At 45.2% G+C, this 13,888-nt stretch overlaps 1 protein-coding gene across 1 annotated transcript in view; it reads right to left on the reverse strand.

Annotated features, from left to right (window-relative positions):
• Positions 1–344: 344 nt before the first annotated feature.
• The window catches only part of LOC140727455 (ribosomal RNA processing protein 1 homolog B-like), a 37,420-nt gene continuing 23,876 nt past the window's right edge, over positions 345–13,888 (reverse strand). The window contains exons 12-16 of the mRNA XM_073044759.1: positions 12,951–13,076; positions 12,242–12,819; positions 8,558–8,713; positions 4,919–4,985; positions 345–1,261 (exon numbers count right to left, since the gene is read on the reverse strand). Coding sequence (XP_072900860.1) covers positions 1,071–1,261; positions 4,919–4,985; positions 8,558–8,713; positions 12,242–12,819; positions 12,951–13,076 — 1,118 coding nt within the window. The 3' untranslated portion in view covers positions 345–1,070. The remainder of the gene's footprint in view (positions 1,262–4,918; positions 4,986–8,557; positions 8,714–12,241; positions 12,820–12,950; positions 13,077–13,888) is intronic.

Raw genomic sequence — 13,888 nt, forward strand, 5'->3', positions numbered from 1 at the left:
GGAGTTTATACGGTCTCCCCACAACAGTGTGGCTTTCCTCCGTCTGCTCCAGAAGCCGGGCGACACTCGTGGGCTGCTCCCAGCACACCCTTGGAGCGTGTTGGTTGTTGATGCAAATGGCACATTTCACTGTATGTTTCCAGGTTCCGATGTATAGGTGACAAATAAAGCTCATCTTAATTTTAAGCTTAGTCATTTGGCTGTAGGTCCCCCCCCATCCCGTGGGGTACAGTTAATACAGAAGACCAGGGACTGAGTACATTCCTGTAACCAGGTGTGTGGTTCAATAAAACATTTACTCCTGAGCGGGAGGGTGGAAAGCACGCACGTAACACTAGGAGAAATGTAGCAGCAGTTTTAGAAACCAGCCAGATTTCTTTTTATTGCCCAGTGTCTGAGGTATAACACAAAACGCCCACTAACAGTGATGGGGTGAAATGTCATCGACCTGATGGCGACTGAGACAAATGCTCCGGTAAAAGACAAAACCGTATTGTGGATTTTGCATTGTCCTTTACTGGTATGGATAAGCCAAATGGAACAGTTCCGTGTTGTGACAATATTCTTATTCCAATTTCTCAGACATCTTTCAAACCCGATGAATTTCTCCAAGATTTCAAAGGAAGAGCAGGGAGTACTTCGATAACATCTGTGTGGAAGTGTGGCACTCCCTCAGTCATACCTGTGACATTTCAGCCATTCCGCAGCACTGCGCCCCTCAGCAGTACCTCAGTGTGGGACCCTGGCCCCCTGAATTGACAGGAATAGTAACAGCTTTTATAACACCCAAACTGCTGTGTGCTGAGGACCTGCACCTTAACCAGAGCAGGCAACTAAGAGGAAGCCAAAGAAGAAGCATTTTTCTTTACGCCACCCAACAGCATTCCCTGGAGAGGAGAGTGGGAAGGGGGTTGGAAGTGGGAGAAGGCAGTCTGCTGGTATCTGCCTGGGCAAGAACTAATTGGTGACTTTGGGTGAGTGCACAGCCCAGCTGGCAGAGAGTGTACCACTGAGTAAACGGGCTGACAACCAGTACTGACTTGTAGAGACATAACTGTGGTGGGCTGTGCTCAGAAGAAGTCCATAGCTGTGGGCCGTTTCTTCGCCGAGAATGATGCTCGCTTAGGCCTTAGGGCAGGGGAGCAGGTTGGCATTGAGTTGGACTTTAACACGCTGTGGGGAGGCCGTTGTTTTGGGTCAAATGCGATGCGGGACGTCCCGTCCGGGCTCACCAGAATGCTTTTGTCAGTCCTTTTAAATTCTGAAAACAAAAACAAAGATTAAAACATGATGCTGTTGGATTGGGGGGGGGGGGGGGGGAAGGTAGAATCACCATTCCCCTTTTATTCTTTCTTGTACTTTAACTTTTCAGTGGGGTGCTTATATCTTTATATAAACACCTATATAACTGGTGAATTTTCCAGTAATTGTTGCTTCTGTAGCAGAGAAAGGCTTCACTTAGAGAAAGCAAAGGAGAGAAAAGCTCTAGGTTAAGTTTTTCCTCCCCTTCCCTCCTTTATATCTGCTCAGCTAGGACAGTAGAAATGCCAGGCAGGATAACTGAATGCTCCTCTTGAAAGATATGGGAAAGCAGAGACCTCCAGTGTCACTGACGACTACAGCCGTGAGAAGTGCATCCAGTTGCAGCTTCTAACAAAATGCGTTAAGGAATTGGAGCAGGAACTGGATGAATTCCATATCATTTGGGAGGTTCAGGGGGGTGGCATTGGACATCTAGAGAGGTCATTACAACCAAGGTACAGGAAACAGGAAACTGGGTGACAATCAAGAAGGGGAATGGGGTTAAGGAGCCAGTGGCCACCCCTTTCAACAACAGGTACAGTCAGCCCTCCTTATACGCGGGGGATTGGTTCCAGGACCCCCCCCCCCCCCATGGATGCTCAAGCACCCAGTGGAGCTCTGGACCTTATTTAACCTGTCTCAGTGTGGTGGACTTTAGAACCCAGCGGAACTCGGGACCCGCTGCACACAGTGCTTCTGTTCCAGAAAACGATCACGATTGAAAATAAAGTGGAAATAATTAAGCGATTGGAAAGCAGTGAAATGCCATCAGTCATTGGAAAAGCGTTAGGCTACAGTTGGTCAACGATCGGAACAATTTTAAAGGATAAAGTGAGAATAATGGAGCATGTGAAGGCCCTGCCCCGATGAAAGCTACAATTATTACTAAGCAACACAGTGGTTTAATTATTGAAATACATACGTTTCTTAAGTGTTTTATATGCATAGAAAGGTAAAATATATACTGTATACTAAGACAAACGTTTGAGTAACTGACGTTAAATAATACCGGATGTATCTGTTCCGAGTTAGAGAACTTCATTATTTTTTCGATCCCGATCCGCAGTAACCTATGCACATCCTCCCATATACTTTAAATCATCTCTAGATTACTTATAATACCTAATACAATATAAATGCTATGTAAATAGTTGTTATACTGTATTGTTTAGGGAATGATGACAAGAAAAAAAGTCTGTATGTGCTCAAACAAGTGCTGGAGAGAGAACTTCCCGGTTTTCCCGATCTGCGCATAAGGAGGGCCGACTGTATGCCACTTTGGATACTGTCGGAAGCAGGGGGTGAGGAATGGCCTCACAGAGGAAGTCACAGCGGTTGTGCCTCGGGCACTGAGTCTGGCTCTGTGACTTGGAAGGGAAGGGGGGAGAAGAGGCAAGTTGTGGTGTTAGGAGATTCAATCTCAAAACAAGAGATTCACTAGTTAGGGGAATGGACAGGAGGTTCTATAGGTGGGAACGAGATTCCCTGATGGTACGTTAACTCCCGAGTGCCAGGATCTGACACATACCGCATTGAGTCCTCAGCATTCTTAAGTGGGAGGGTGAACAGCCAGATGTCATGGTCCATGTAGGTACCGATGACATGGGTAGGATGAGTGACAAGGTTCTGCATAGGGAGTTCAGGGGGTTAGATGCTAAGTTAAATGGCACGATCTCCAGGGTTGTGATCTCAGGATTGCTACTGGTGCCATGTGCTAGTGTCGCCAGAACTAGGAAGATTACACAGTTTAATATGCGGCTAAGGAGTTGGTGTAGGAGGGAGGACATAAGATTTTTGGATCACTGGGCTCTCTTCCAGGGAAGGTGGAACCTGTACAAAAGGAACAGTCTGCACCTGAACTGGAGGGGGATTAATATCCTAGGCAGTAAGGTGTGTTAATGCTGCACGGTGAGGTTTAAACTAGAGTTGCAGGGGGATAGGAACCAGAGTGCCAGGACAGTTACTGGACAGGTTGTGCAGGCAGATGTTGGTAAGCCGTTGTTGTTTGTCATCTATAGCAATGATCATGGTTAACCGGATCAGCAAATTTGTGGATGATACCAAGATTGGGGGTGTAGTGGACAGTGACAAAGGCTATAATGTCTTGCATCATCTGAAAAACGGCAGATGGAATTTAATGCAGACAAGTGTGAGGTTCTGCACTTTGGTAGGTCTTACACAGTGAATGGTAGGGCCCTGAGGAGTGTGGACGAACAAAGGGATCTAGGAACTCCGGTACATAATTTGTAGAAAGTGGTGTCACAGTAGTTACAGTCGTAAAGAAAGCTTTTGGCACTTTGGCCTTCATAAATCAAAGTACTGAGTACAGGAGATGGGATGTCATGTTGACATTGCATAAGACATTAATGAGGCCTAATTTGGAGTACTGTGTGCAGTTTTGGTCACCTACCTACAGGAAAGATGTAAATAAGGTTGAAAGAGTACACAGAAGATTTACAAGGATGTTGCTGGATCTGGAGGACCCGAGTTATAAGGAAAGATTGAATAGGTTAGGACCGTATTTTTTAGAACATCGAAGATTGAGAGGAGATTTGATGGAGGTATACAAAATTATGAGGGATCCAGATAGGGTAAATGCAAGCAGGCTTTTTCCACTGAAGTTGGGTGGGACTGTAACCAGAAATCATGGCTTAAGGGTGAAAGGTGAACTGTGAGCTTAAGGGGAACATGAAGGGAAACTACTTCACTCAGAAGATTGAGAGTATGGAATGGGCTGCCAGCACAAGTTGTGAATGCGGGCTTGATTTCAAAAAACAGTTTGGATAAGTACGTGGATGGTAGGGGTACGGAGAGCTATGGCCCCAGTGCAGGTTGGATGGGAGCAGTCAGGTTAAATTGTTTTGGCTTGGACTAAATGGGCTGAAAGACCCATTTCTGTGCTGTACTTCTCTATGACTCAGGGCTGTATATGGTGACATATATGTACTTTGATAATGAATTTACTTTAATGTTGTTCCCTTATTAAAAAAGGGCAGCAGGGGCAAGCCAGGAATACAGGCCAAAGAGCTTTACATTGTCATGAGTGAAATAATGGGAAAAATTCCAAGGGGGACGATTTCTCTTCACTTGAAAAGGCAGAGCCTGAGGGGGAGGAAGACTCAGTGTGGTTCCATGCAGGTGAGATCCCTGACAATTGTCTCCTCTACAGCAGCATGGGCTTTAGGAAAGCCTTGGACAATATCCCATGGAGTAGGGTGGCCCACAAGGTCAGGGCACATGGTACACAAAAAGGATCGTGTTGTAGTGTAACAGTTAGTGCAATCACCAATTGTGATATGATTCCTGCCACTGAATGTAAGAAGTTTGTATGTTCTCCCCACAATCGTGTGGGCTAGGGTAGTGAGCTGTGGGTATACTATGTTGGTGCTGGAAGCATGGTGACATTAGGGGCATCCTAGCACATCCTCAGGCCGCTTTAGTTGTTGACACAAAGACACATCTCACTGTATGTTTCAATGTACATATGAAAAATAAAGCTAATCCTCATCTTCAAAAAATCTTTCATCTCATTCTTTAAGTACTCATTTGTGGAGGGACTGTGAATGAACCAGCAGCAATGCTGGGTAATTCTGTCCAACATGACAGCATGCTTTACCTGCCGTTGTGTTCTTTCTCAGCCCAAACCGCACTTTCTTTGCACTGGAAGTTGGCATGGCTTTAATCTGTGGTGCAGGAAACAAAAAGCATATTTCAAATAAAGAACGCAATGCAACAAGACCCAAAGACTAACTGCTGGAAGAATTCAGCGGGTCGGGCAGCATCTGTGGAGGCAAGAGGACAGCTGATGTCTCATGTCGAGATGAAGGGCCTCAACCAAAAAATGTTAACTGTTTGTAGATGCTGCCTGACCTGCTGAGTTCCTCCAGCAGTTAGGTCTCTGGTCCAGAATTAAGCATCTGCAGTCTCTTGTGTCTTCGTGCAACTAGACCTCTTGTTTGAAGACCCTTAGACCTGAAGGGCAGTGTAGTACCAGGTGTAAAGACGGTCTTGGCTGTGGATATAGAAAACAAGAGTAACCCTGTGGGAACAGTCATAGGGGTGGTCTGGACCATAGAGAGAACAGGGACACCTGAATGTAACTGGTTGCAGAATGTTTTAGAATGCAGAGATTAATGAGCAGGTAACTAAGTACATAGAACAGTCCAGCACAATACAAGCACTTCAGCCCACAATGTCGTACTAACCTTTCAACCTACTCAAAGATCAAACTAATCCTTTCCTCTCACATATCCCTCCATTTTTTATCATCCATATACCCATTTAAGAGTTTGTTAAAAGCTCCTAATGTATCTGCTTGTAACCACCCTTGGCACCGCATTCCATGCACTCTGTAAAAAAAGCTCATCTTCTCCCCCACCCCCCCAGTAATGTTCCCCCAATTACCCAAAAAATTATGCCCCCTTGTACCAGCCATTTATGCCCCGGGAAAAGTCTCCGGCTATCCATGCCTCTTATCATCTTCACCTCTAACAAATTGCTCCTCATCCTCTTTCACTAGCCCTAGCTCACTCAACCTGTCCTCTTAAGCATCTTGGTAAATCTGCTCTGCACTGTCTCGAACACTTCTACATCTTTCCTATAGTAAGCAACTGAAACTGAACTGTGGTCTAAACATCATCTCACTGCTCTTGAATTAAATCTCCAACACAACATAGGCCTTCCTAACAACCCTATCAACTTGTGTAGCAACTTTGAGGGATCTATGGATGTGGACCTCAGGAGGCTGGGCAGACTGGCCCCGCTGGGGTCCCGTGGTGCTGCCCTCCAGTATTTGCTCAGTGGAAGAACAAGCTAGGCCAGAACAATCATTCTACAGGCAATGCCACTGGGGGACTTTTGTTATGTTAGTTATTTGTGACTGTCTTTTTCTGCTATTGTAACCATACATGCTATATGTGCTGTTGGTGATGTGTTTTACACCTTGGCCAAGGAGGAACGCTATACTCATGTATGGTTGAATGATAATTAAGCTTAAACTAATGAGGCAGGAAGAACAAGGCTGCACGCCAGCTTCCACATGCAAAAGAAACATCCAACTGAGAGAAGTAATACAGTGGGATCAGACAGGATGTGGTACTGAAGGGTGAGAGCAGGGCCAGAATGCTCCAGTGGAAGGAGCAGCAAAGCAAGGGTTAAGACAATGTCCAGGCAAGAGAGGTCTTTGAAGATCACAGCCTCCCTTTGCACAGCAGAGGACCAATGTCATTTGGCACACAGAGACAAGGATGCAAACGAAGGGTTCCCGGGTGACACCTACTATTGTTCATTTAATTTACTAATTCCAAAGTATTATTATTGGCCTGTAACCTGGAGATTCTACAGGTTATTAATACCTGTATTATTGTAGTGTGATTAATTATACAAATATGGAGTTTGAATATATAGTTTACCAGATGGTTAATATCCATTACTGCTGATCAATTCTATATACAAATGTTTAGGCATCATAATTATGTGGTGACAGGGGACATGTGTCTCCTTGTGCACAAATAAAATAAAGTGTGATTGAGGAATGAGTGTGAGTTTTCAGAGTCCAGATAATCGATGATGACATCCCTGCTTGGGATCTGATCACCAATCTATCCTAATATTGTTCCAAACTCTAGAGGGACAGACATTGTTTTTGTTCAAGTTTAATTGAACAAAGACAACCTGCACAGGAGAGTTTATAAAGTGGAAAAGCCACTGTGACAGTTCCGCTTTCTTGACCTCACAAATCTGGACTCAGAGGTACAAACAAGTGTCACAAACTGGGGTCTTCCTTGGTTGCAGTGAATGACCATGACGTCTTCTGTGCTTTGTCATGCCTTTCACTCTCCACGGAGCGATGCAGTACCGCCTTCCCGGCCATTGGATTTTACTGTAGTCCGTTGGAGCTGACTTTGCACGGTAGGACAGGCACGTCTCTATCTCACTGGGGTATGAGGCTGCCGTATACCCTCACCTGATTTATCCCACCTGTAAAAGCAGTGTTTCGGATGTGGCTGTTGACACACTTGGAGCCAGAGGTGAGAGCTAAGTGTCAGTGGGGGCCAAAAGTGAGTGAGCTGTCCTGGAATGGACACATCAAGCCCCTTCACCAGAGGTGTTACCCCTCCCTGGACACCCTACACACATATATAGCCGTGAAACAGTGTTCCTCTGGGGCCAAGGTGCAAAACACAGTACCAACACTCACACAAGTGTGGCACGTGGCCAAGTGGTTAAGGTGTTGGACTAACAACCTGAAGGTCGTGAGTTCGAGCCCCAGCCAGGGTAGCGTGTGTGCTTGAGCAAGGCACTTAACCACACATTGCTCCAGTCCACCCAGCCGAAAATGGGTACCAGCAAAAATGCTGGGGGTTAACCTCGCGATAGACTGGCGTCCTATCTGGGGGGGAGGGAGTCTCGTACTCTCAGTCGTTTCACGCCACGGAAACCGGAAATAAGCACCGGCCTGATGAGCCTGTATGGCTCGGGACAGACGTTAACACTCACACAAAGCACATCTAGCTACAATAGCAGAAAACATGCAAAATATATAGCCCATGTCCAAGTAGTGCAGCCTGTAGACTGATGGTGTGTGGCATGTTGTTCTTCCACCGAGCAAACACACCATGTCTCTATCTTCTCCACGTTCTATTGACAGAAGACTCACAGGTTCAACAACATCAGTCACAACAGTGTACAGCTAAGGCCCAGGGTGTTCTACATAGACAAGGTGGACGGTCACAATCTTTTCCTCAGGGGAGGGGAGTCTAAAATTAGGTGGCACAAGTTTAAGGTGAAAGGGGGAACTGGATTAGAGGTGGGTATATAGAACGAGCTGCCAGAGGAAGATGTTGAGGCACCATTTAAGAAGCACTTGGATAGTGATTTCATTTTTTTAATATAAAGAGATACGTTATGCTAACATGCCGTTCTGGACCAATGAGCCTGCATTGCCCAATTATACCTGTGACCAATTAACCTACTAACCCGCATGTCTTAGGAATGTGGTAAGAAACCCATGTGGTCACAGGGAGAATGTACAAACTACTTATAGATAGCGGTGGGAATTGAATAGTGTTATGCTAATCACTATGCTACTGCGCTGCCCCCATGGAGAGATATGCGCTGAACTGAGGAAATGAGGACTAGCTGAGTGGGCTGAAGGTCTATATTGTTTTATGGCTCAATACAACATGACAAACACGACATCTCCGGCAAGGGGAGGGTGGAGTTTGTGGATCAGAATTTAGAAAAGCATTCTCACCTCCTTACACGGTTTAGGCGTAGTTCCAGCACTCCTCGCTCTCTTGAAGATGGACTTTGGTATAGAAACTTTCTCAAATTTCACAAACTCGCTCGTTTCCGCTGCGTTCAAGGTCTTGATGGGAGCACTTGGCCTAGCATCACCCTGTACTGTGGCCTGATAGGGATAAAACCGAACTGTTTACAGAAGGATTGATCAGAACTCCACAAGCATCTGAACAAGTCAGCCCAAACGTCACCAATGGGAGAAAGGACAAAGTCATTGAGTGATAGCTTCTCAGCATAAACCCAAAAATCTCACTTTTCCCAGATTCTGGAGGTAGGACAGAGTTTCTCCAGCTCTCAATACTCCATTACCCAAAGATCACTAACTAATCTCTAGATTGCAAATGGTGGGGTGCTGGGGAGATGATACCTCTATCAGCCTTTGTACATGCCAAGAGGGAGTCACCAGAAAAGTAAGGGTTATCTATCCACACCATGAACCAAAGACCATAAGACATAGGAGCAGAATTATGCCATTTTGCCCACTGAGACGACTCTGCCATTTGATCATGGCTGATTATTTATCCCTCTTAAGCCCATTCTCCTTCATGGAACTTCAGATGCCCTACTACTCCAGAACCTATCAACCTCTGCTTTAAATACACCCCATGACTCGGCCTTGACAGCCATCTGTGGTAATGAATTCCCACTCTAGACTGGAAGCTGCAGAGGTTAAGTTTCCAATTTGTCGTGCAGTTTATCCTCTCTTCACTGGCAGAATTGGGTAGAATGTGCAGTACTGCACAGTGGAAGAGTTCGGGGTAGTGAGTACATTGATAACCACAACATGCATTGATTTCAGAGTTCCACAGTGCAAATGAGGTTCCACTGAGGTTGGGTGGGACTACCACTAGAGGTCATGGATTAAAGGTGAAAAGTTTAAGGGGAACCCGAGGGGGACCTTCTTCACTCAGAAGGTGGTGAGGGTGTGGAATGAGCTGCCACTGCAAGTGGTGGATGCAATTTTGATTCCAAGATTGAGGAGAAGTTTGGATAGGTACGTGGATGGGAGGGGTACGGAGGGCAGGTTGGTGGGTCGAGGCAGGTTAAATGGTTCAGCATGGACTAGATGGGCCGAGCTTGTTTGTGCACTGTACTTTTCTATGACACTAAATCCAAGAAGCCTCACAATTGGAAGCCTTAACAGAAAGCAAGCTTCAGTCTCATAAACAGCAATTTGAATAACTACTCAACCATAATTCTGTACTTGACACGTGCACCTTAGACTTTATTGCACAGCCAATAATCAAAGATCTTCACCATCCAGGCCACGCTGTCTTCTTGCAGTTATCAGTGGGCAGGAGGTACAGAAGCCTGAAGTCCCACACTACCAGGTACAGGAACAGCTACTTCCCTTCAACCATTCAGTTCTTGAACCAACTGGCACAACTCTAATTACTACAGTTTAGCACTATGACCACTTTGCACCAATCTAGACATTTTTGTTTCTAATTGTATTATTTCTTGTAAAAGTTGTGTATAATTTGTTATTTTTGTTGGGTGGATGATGATTATCTGTAACTATGTTCCTGTGATGCAGCTGCAGGCAAGTTTTTCATTGCACTGGTGCGCTCATGGACTTGTGCAGCTGACAATACAGAGTTTGGCCCGCATTTGTTTAAATGAAGTACCAATGCTCATCAAGGACAGTAGATTGATACTTTATCGATCCAAAAGGAAATTACAGTGTCACAGCAGCATTGCAAGTGCACAAATATTAGAAGAGAAGTAAGAGAGAAAAAAAAATTACATTAAAAATAAAACAGAGCTAAACAAAGCTCTGGCAAGCCAAGGTTAATAACAGTCTTACCAGGAGGGGGTAATCACTTCCCCGAATATAGGCTGACTCATTATAGAGCCTAATGGCCAAGGGCAAGAATGACCTCATACAGCACTCTTTGCAGTAGTGCAGATGTCTTAGTCTATTACTAAAGTGCTCCTCTGTTCAGCCAAGGTGGCACGCAGAGGGTGAGAAACATTCTCCAGAATTGCCAGGATTTTCCGTAGGGTCAATATCCAGTGTATCAAGTTTGACTCCTACACCAGAGCCAGACTTTCTAATCAGTTTATTGGGCCTGTTGGTATCACCTGTGTTCAAAGGTACAAGGGCAGAAAGTGTTGATGCCATTGCCCCAGCACACCACCACTTTGAAGATTGTATTGGCAACAACAGACTGGTAGAACATGTCAAGGAGAGGCATGCATACTCCAAAGGACCTCAGTCTCCTCAGGAAGTAGAGGCAACTCTGTTCCTTCTAGTACACAGCCTCTGTGTTGGTGCTCCACTCAAATGTCATCCAGGTACACCCCCACATACTTGTAGGTCCTCACCTTCAATAGTAAGAGGGAGCAGTGCAGGCTTAGTCTTCCTAAAGTCCATCACCATCTCCTTTGTCTTACTGATGTGGACCTGCAGATGATTCAGCTTGCACCATTCGACAAAGTCCTCCACCAGGGCCCTGTATTCATCCTCCTGTCCTCCCTTTATACACCCAACTATTGCTGAGTTGACAGAGAACTAACGCAGATGACATGACTCAGTGTTGTATCTGAAGTCTGGGGTATACAGGGTAAACAGGAAGGGAGCTAATACAATCCCCTGTGGGGTCCCAGTGCTGCTTATAGCCATGTCTGACACACAGCTCTGAAGCTGCACAAACTGTGGTCTGCCAGTCAGATGGTCCAGGAAACAATGGAAGTGCCCACTTACACTGAACGGAGCTTTTCCCCAGCAGTGAGGGCTGGATGGTATTGAGGACACCTGAGGAATCAAAACACATGACCCTCACAGTGCTGCCCTGCTTATCCAAATGGGAGTCAGCTCTGTTCAGCAGGTGCCTGGCTCTCATTTACTTCCATCAGGTATAAAATGGAAATCATCAGTAATGGAACCCACCACTCTCTGTGTAAAAAACCTACCTCTAACATCTCTTTATACTTCCCTCCAATCTCACCTTCAAATTACACCCCTTGGCATTAGCTATTTCCACCCTGGGAAAAAACTGCTGGCTGTTCACTTGATCTATTTGTCATCACCGTGTCCCTCAGTAAGTCGCCTCTCACCCTCCTTCACTCCAGAGAGAAAAGCCGCAGCTCACTGAAGACCAGTGGGCTAACTGGTCTCCTATCAGAGAAAATGAGAGATGAAATCATGCCTGGGAAGTGAAGGAACAACACACTGCTGTCAGACTTGTGGACTTCTCTGCAAACTTCCTTCCAAATCCCATAGATGTATGGGTTAATAGGTTTGTTTAGAGGGTGGTTCGTCGAGCCTGGAGAACTGGTCACAAAACATTTCATCACCAATTGAGGCATCATCATCAGTGCGCAACTGAGTGATGTTTCTGCCGAGCGCTTGCATTTATATTGGCTCGACTTGCTGCTCTCAATGGTTGGCTATCGCACTGGCCACTAGTCTTTGCTGGGTCCAAACAAATTAGTCAGCAGAGTGATCTCTGCTGGCCTGTGTCCCTGGTTATCGGTCGTTGTGAGCTTTGGTTCCTCAGGCGTCCAGAACCTACCCTCTACCCCTCTAAATATGTTAATAGGCCATGGGTATAATTGGTCTGCCCTGGGTCATTGGGCCAGAAGAACCTGTTAATGCTGTATCTCTAAATAAGATAATAAAATTCCAACTTACACTTCTCATCAGTTTCTGTCTCTGGACAGGCCTCTCAGACAGCTCCTTCACCTTTCTCTTTTTCCTGACTGGTGCCTGGCTGGCAGATGCTGCATCACCTTCATCGCCAACAACTCCTTTCTTGTTTTGCTTCTTAAGTTTCACCAGGACTCCTCCTGCTTTCTGACTGACTACCGGCTCGCTGGGAGTTGAATCTTCAGGTGAACTCTTCCCATTAGAGAGCTGAGCCTCCTCCTCCTCTTTCTTCTTCCTCTTCTTCTTCCGTTTGGGAACAATGGGTATCAAAGGTTGTGTGTCTGACTTGGACTGGCTCACTTGGTCTTCCCCAAGTAGATCTTCCTGTCCCGAAGTTTCAATCCTTGGCGCGTCACTGCTCAATAAGGTACTCTCTAAGGTCACAGCTGTATTCACTGGTCTCGATCTTTTCTTCTTTTTCCTCGGGGGTTCCTGGACTGTGGGACCAGCTACTTCCTTCTCAATCTCTCCTGCTGGCTCCTCATTCTCATTGGTTGCTGCTGGAAGCCTTCCTTTGGAACGCCGTTTCTTTTTGTTTTTCCCTTTCACTGCTTTCTTCTTAACTGGGGAAAAAGAAACTGAGATGTTCAACAGAAATCACAATCCAATTCAAAGGAAGGTCTAGCAAGGCCTGAAGGATGTTTGTGAAATATGTATACATTGAATTAATATCAAATTGCAGAAACCATCTCACCCTCTTCTTCCTCCTCCTCCAACAATCCCATTTCCCGTCTTCGTTTCTTCTTTTTCCAACTGAAATCATCTTCATCTTCCTCGTCCGATGACGTATCGTGAGGAATGATATCTTGAGGGAAGACTCCTGCATAGAGATGACATAGTCATGTTAATGAGATTATTTAAGAAGGAAATCACTCTCAAGAACTCTGCAACTAATGTTCTCAATATTATTGCTTTTTTTGCATGTTCAGTGTCTTCTTTTGCACACTGGTTGTTTGGACATAGATTTCTATTGAATCTATAGTGTTTCTTTATATCTACAGTGAATGCCCATGAGAAAATGAACCTCTGGGTAGTATACAGTGACATATATGTACTTTGATAATAAATTTATTTTGAACATTGAGAATCATCCTCAGTTTTATGAGCAGAGCCACGGAATGCAAAAGGTGTGGAGCTTTGCAAAAACTTTAATTTCTCCTTGCTCTGCTCAATTCCACCATTACTCCTACATAGTGTCAACTCCTATGAGTGTGGTGAGCACCTCAAATGGATCACCAGTCTTCCAGGTTTCTGTAGATACAAATGATTTTTTGCAACTTGTCACTGAATCAGATTTTTTTAATAACACAGGTGGCAACTATTTGGCAAATCAAATGCTCAACAGCTATAAATGGTGACATACAAGTACTTTGATAATAAATTTACTTTGAACCTTTGCAAGTCCTTGTCCTGCATGCCAAAAGCACATGCACAAGTTTAATTTAAACACAGACGTAAAGAGGACGTTTCCTATGGTAGGGGAGTCCAGGATCAGAGGGCATAGCCTCAGAATAGAGGGATGTCCATTGAGAATGGAGATAAGGAATTTCAGGTGGCGGATCTGTGGAATTTACTGTCTCAAGCAGCTGTGGAGGCCAAGTCATTGAGTATATTTAAGGCAGACATTGATAG

Source organism: Hemitrygon akajei, chromosome 5, assembly GCF_048418815.1.
Source record: "Hemitrygon akajei chromosome 5, sHemAka1.3, whole genome shotgun sequence".
NCBI classification, from domain to species: Eukaryota; Metazoa; Chordata; class Chondrichthyes; order Myliobatiformes; family Dasyatidae; genus Hemitrygon; species Hemitrygon akajei.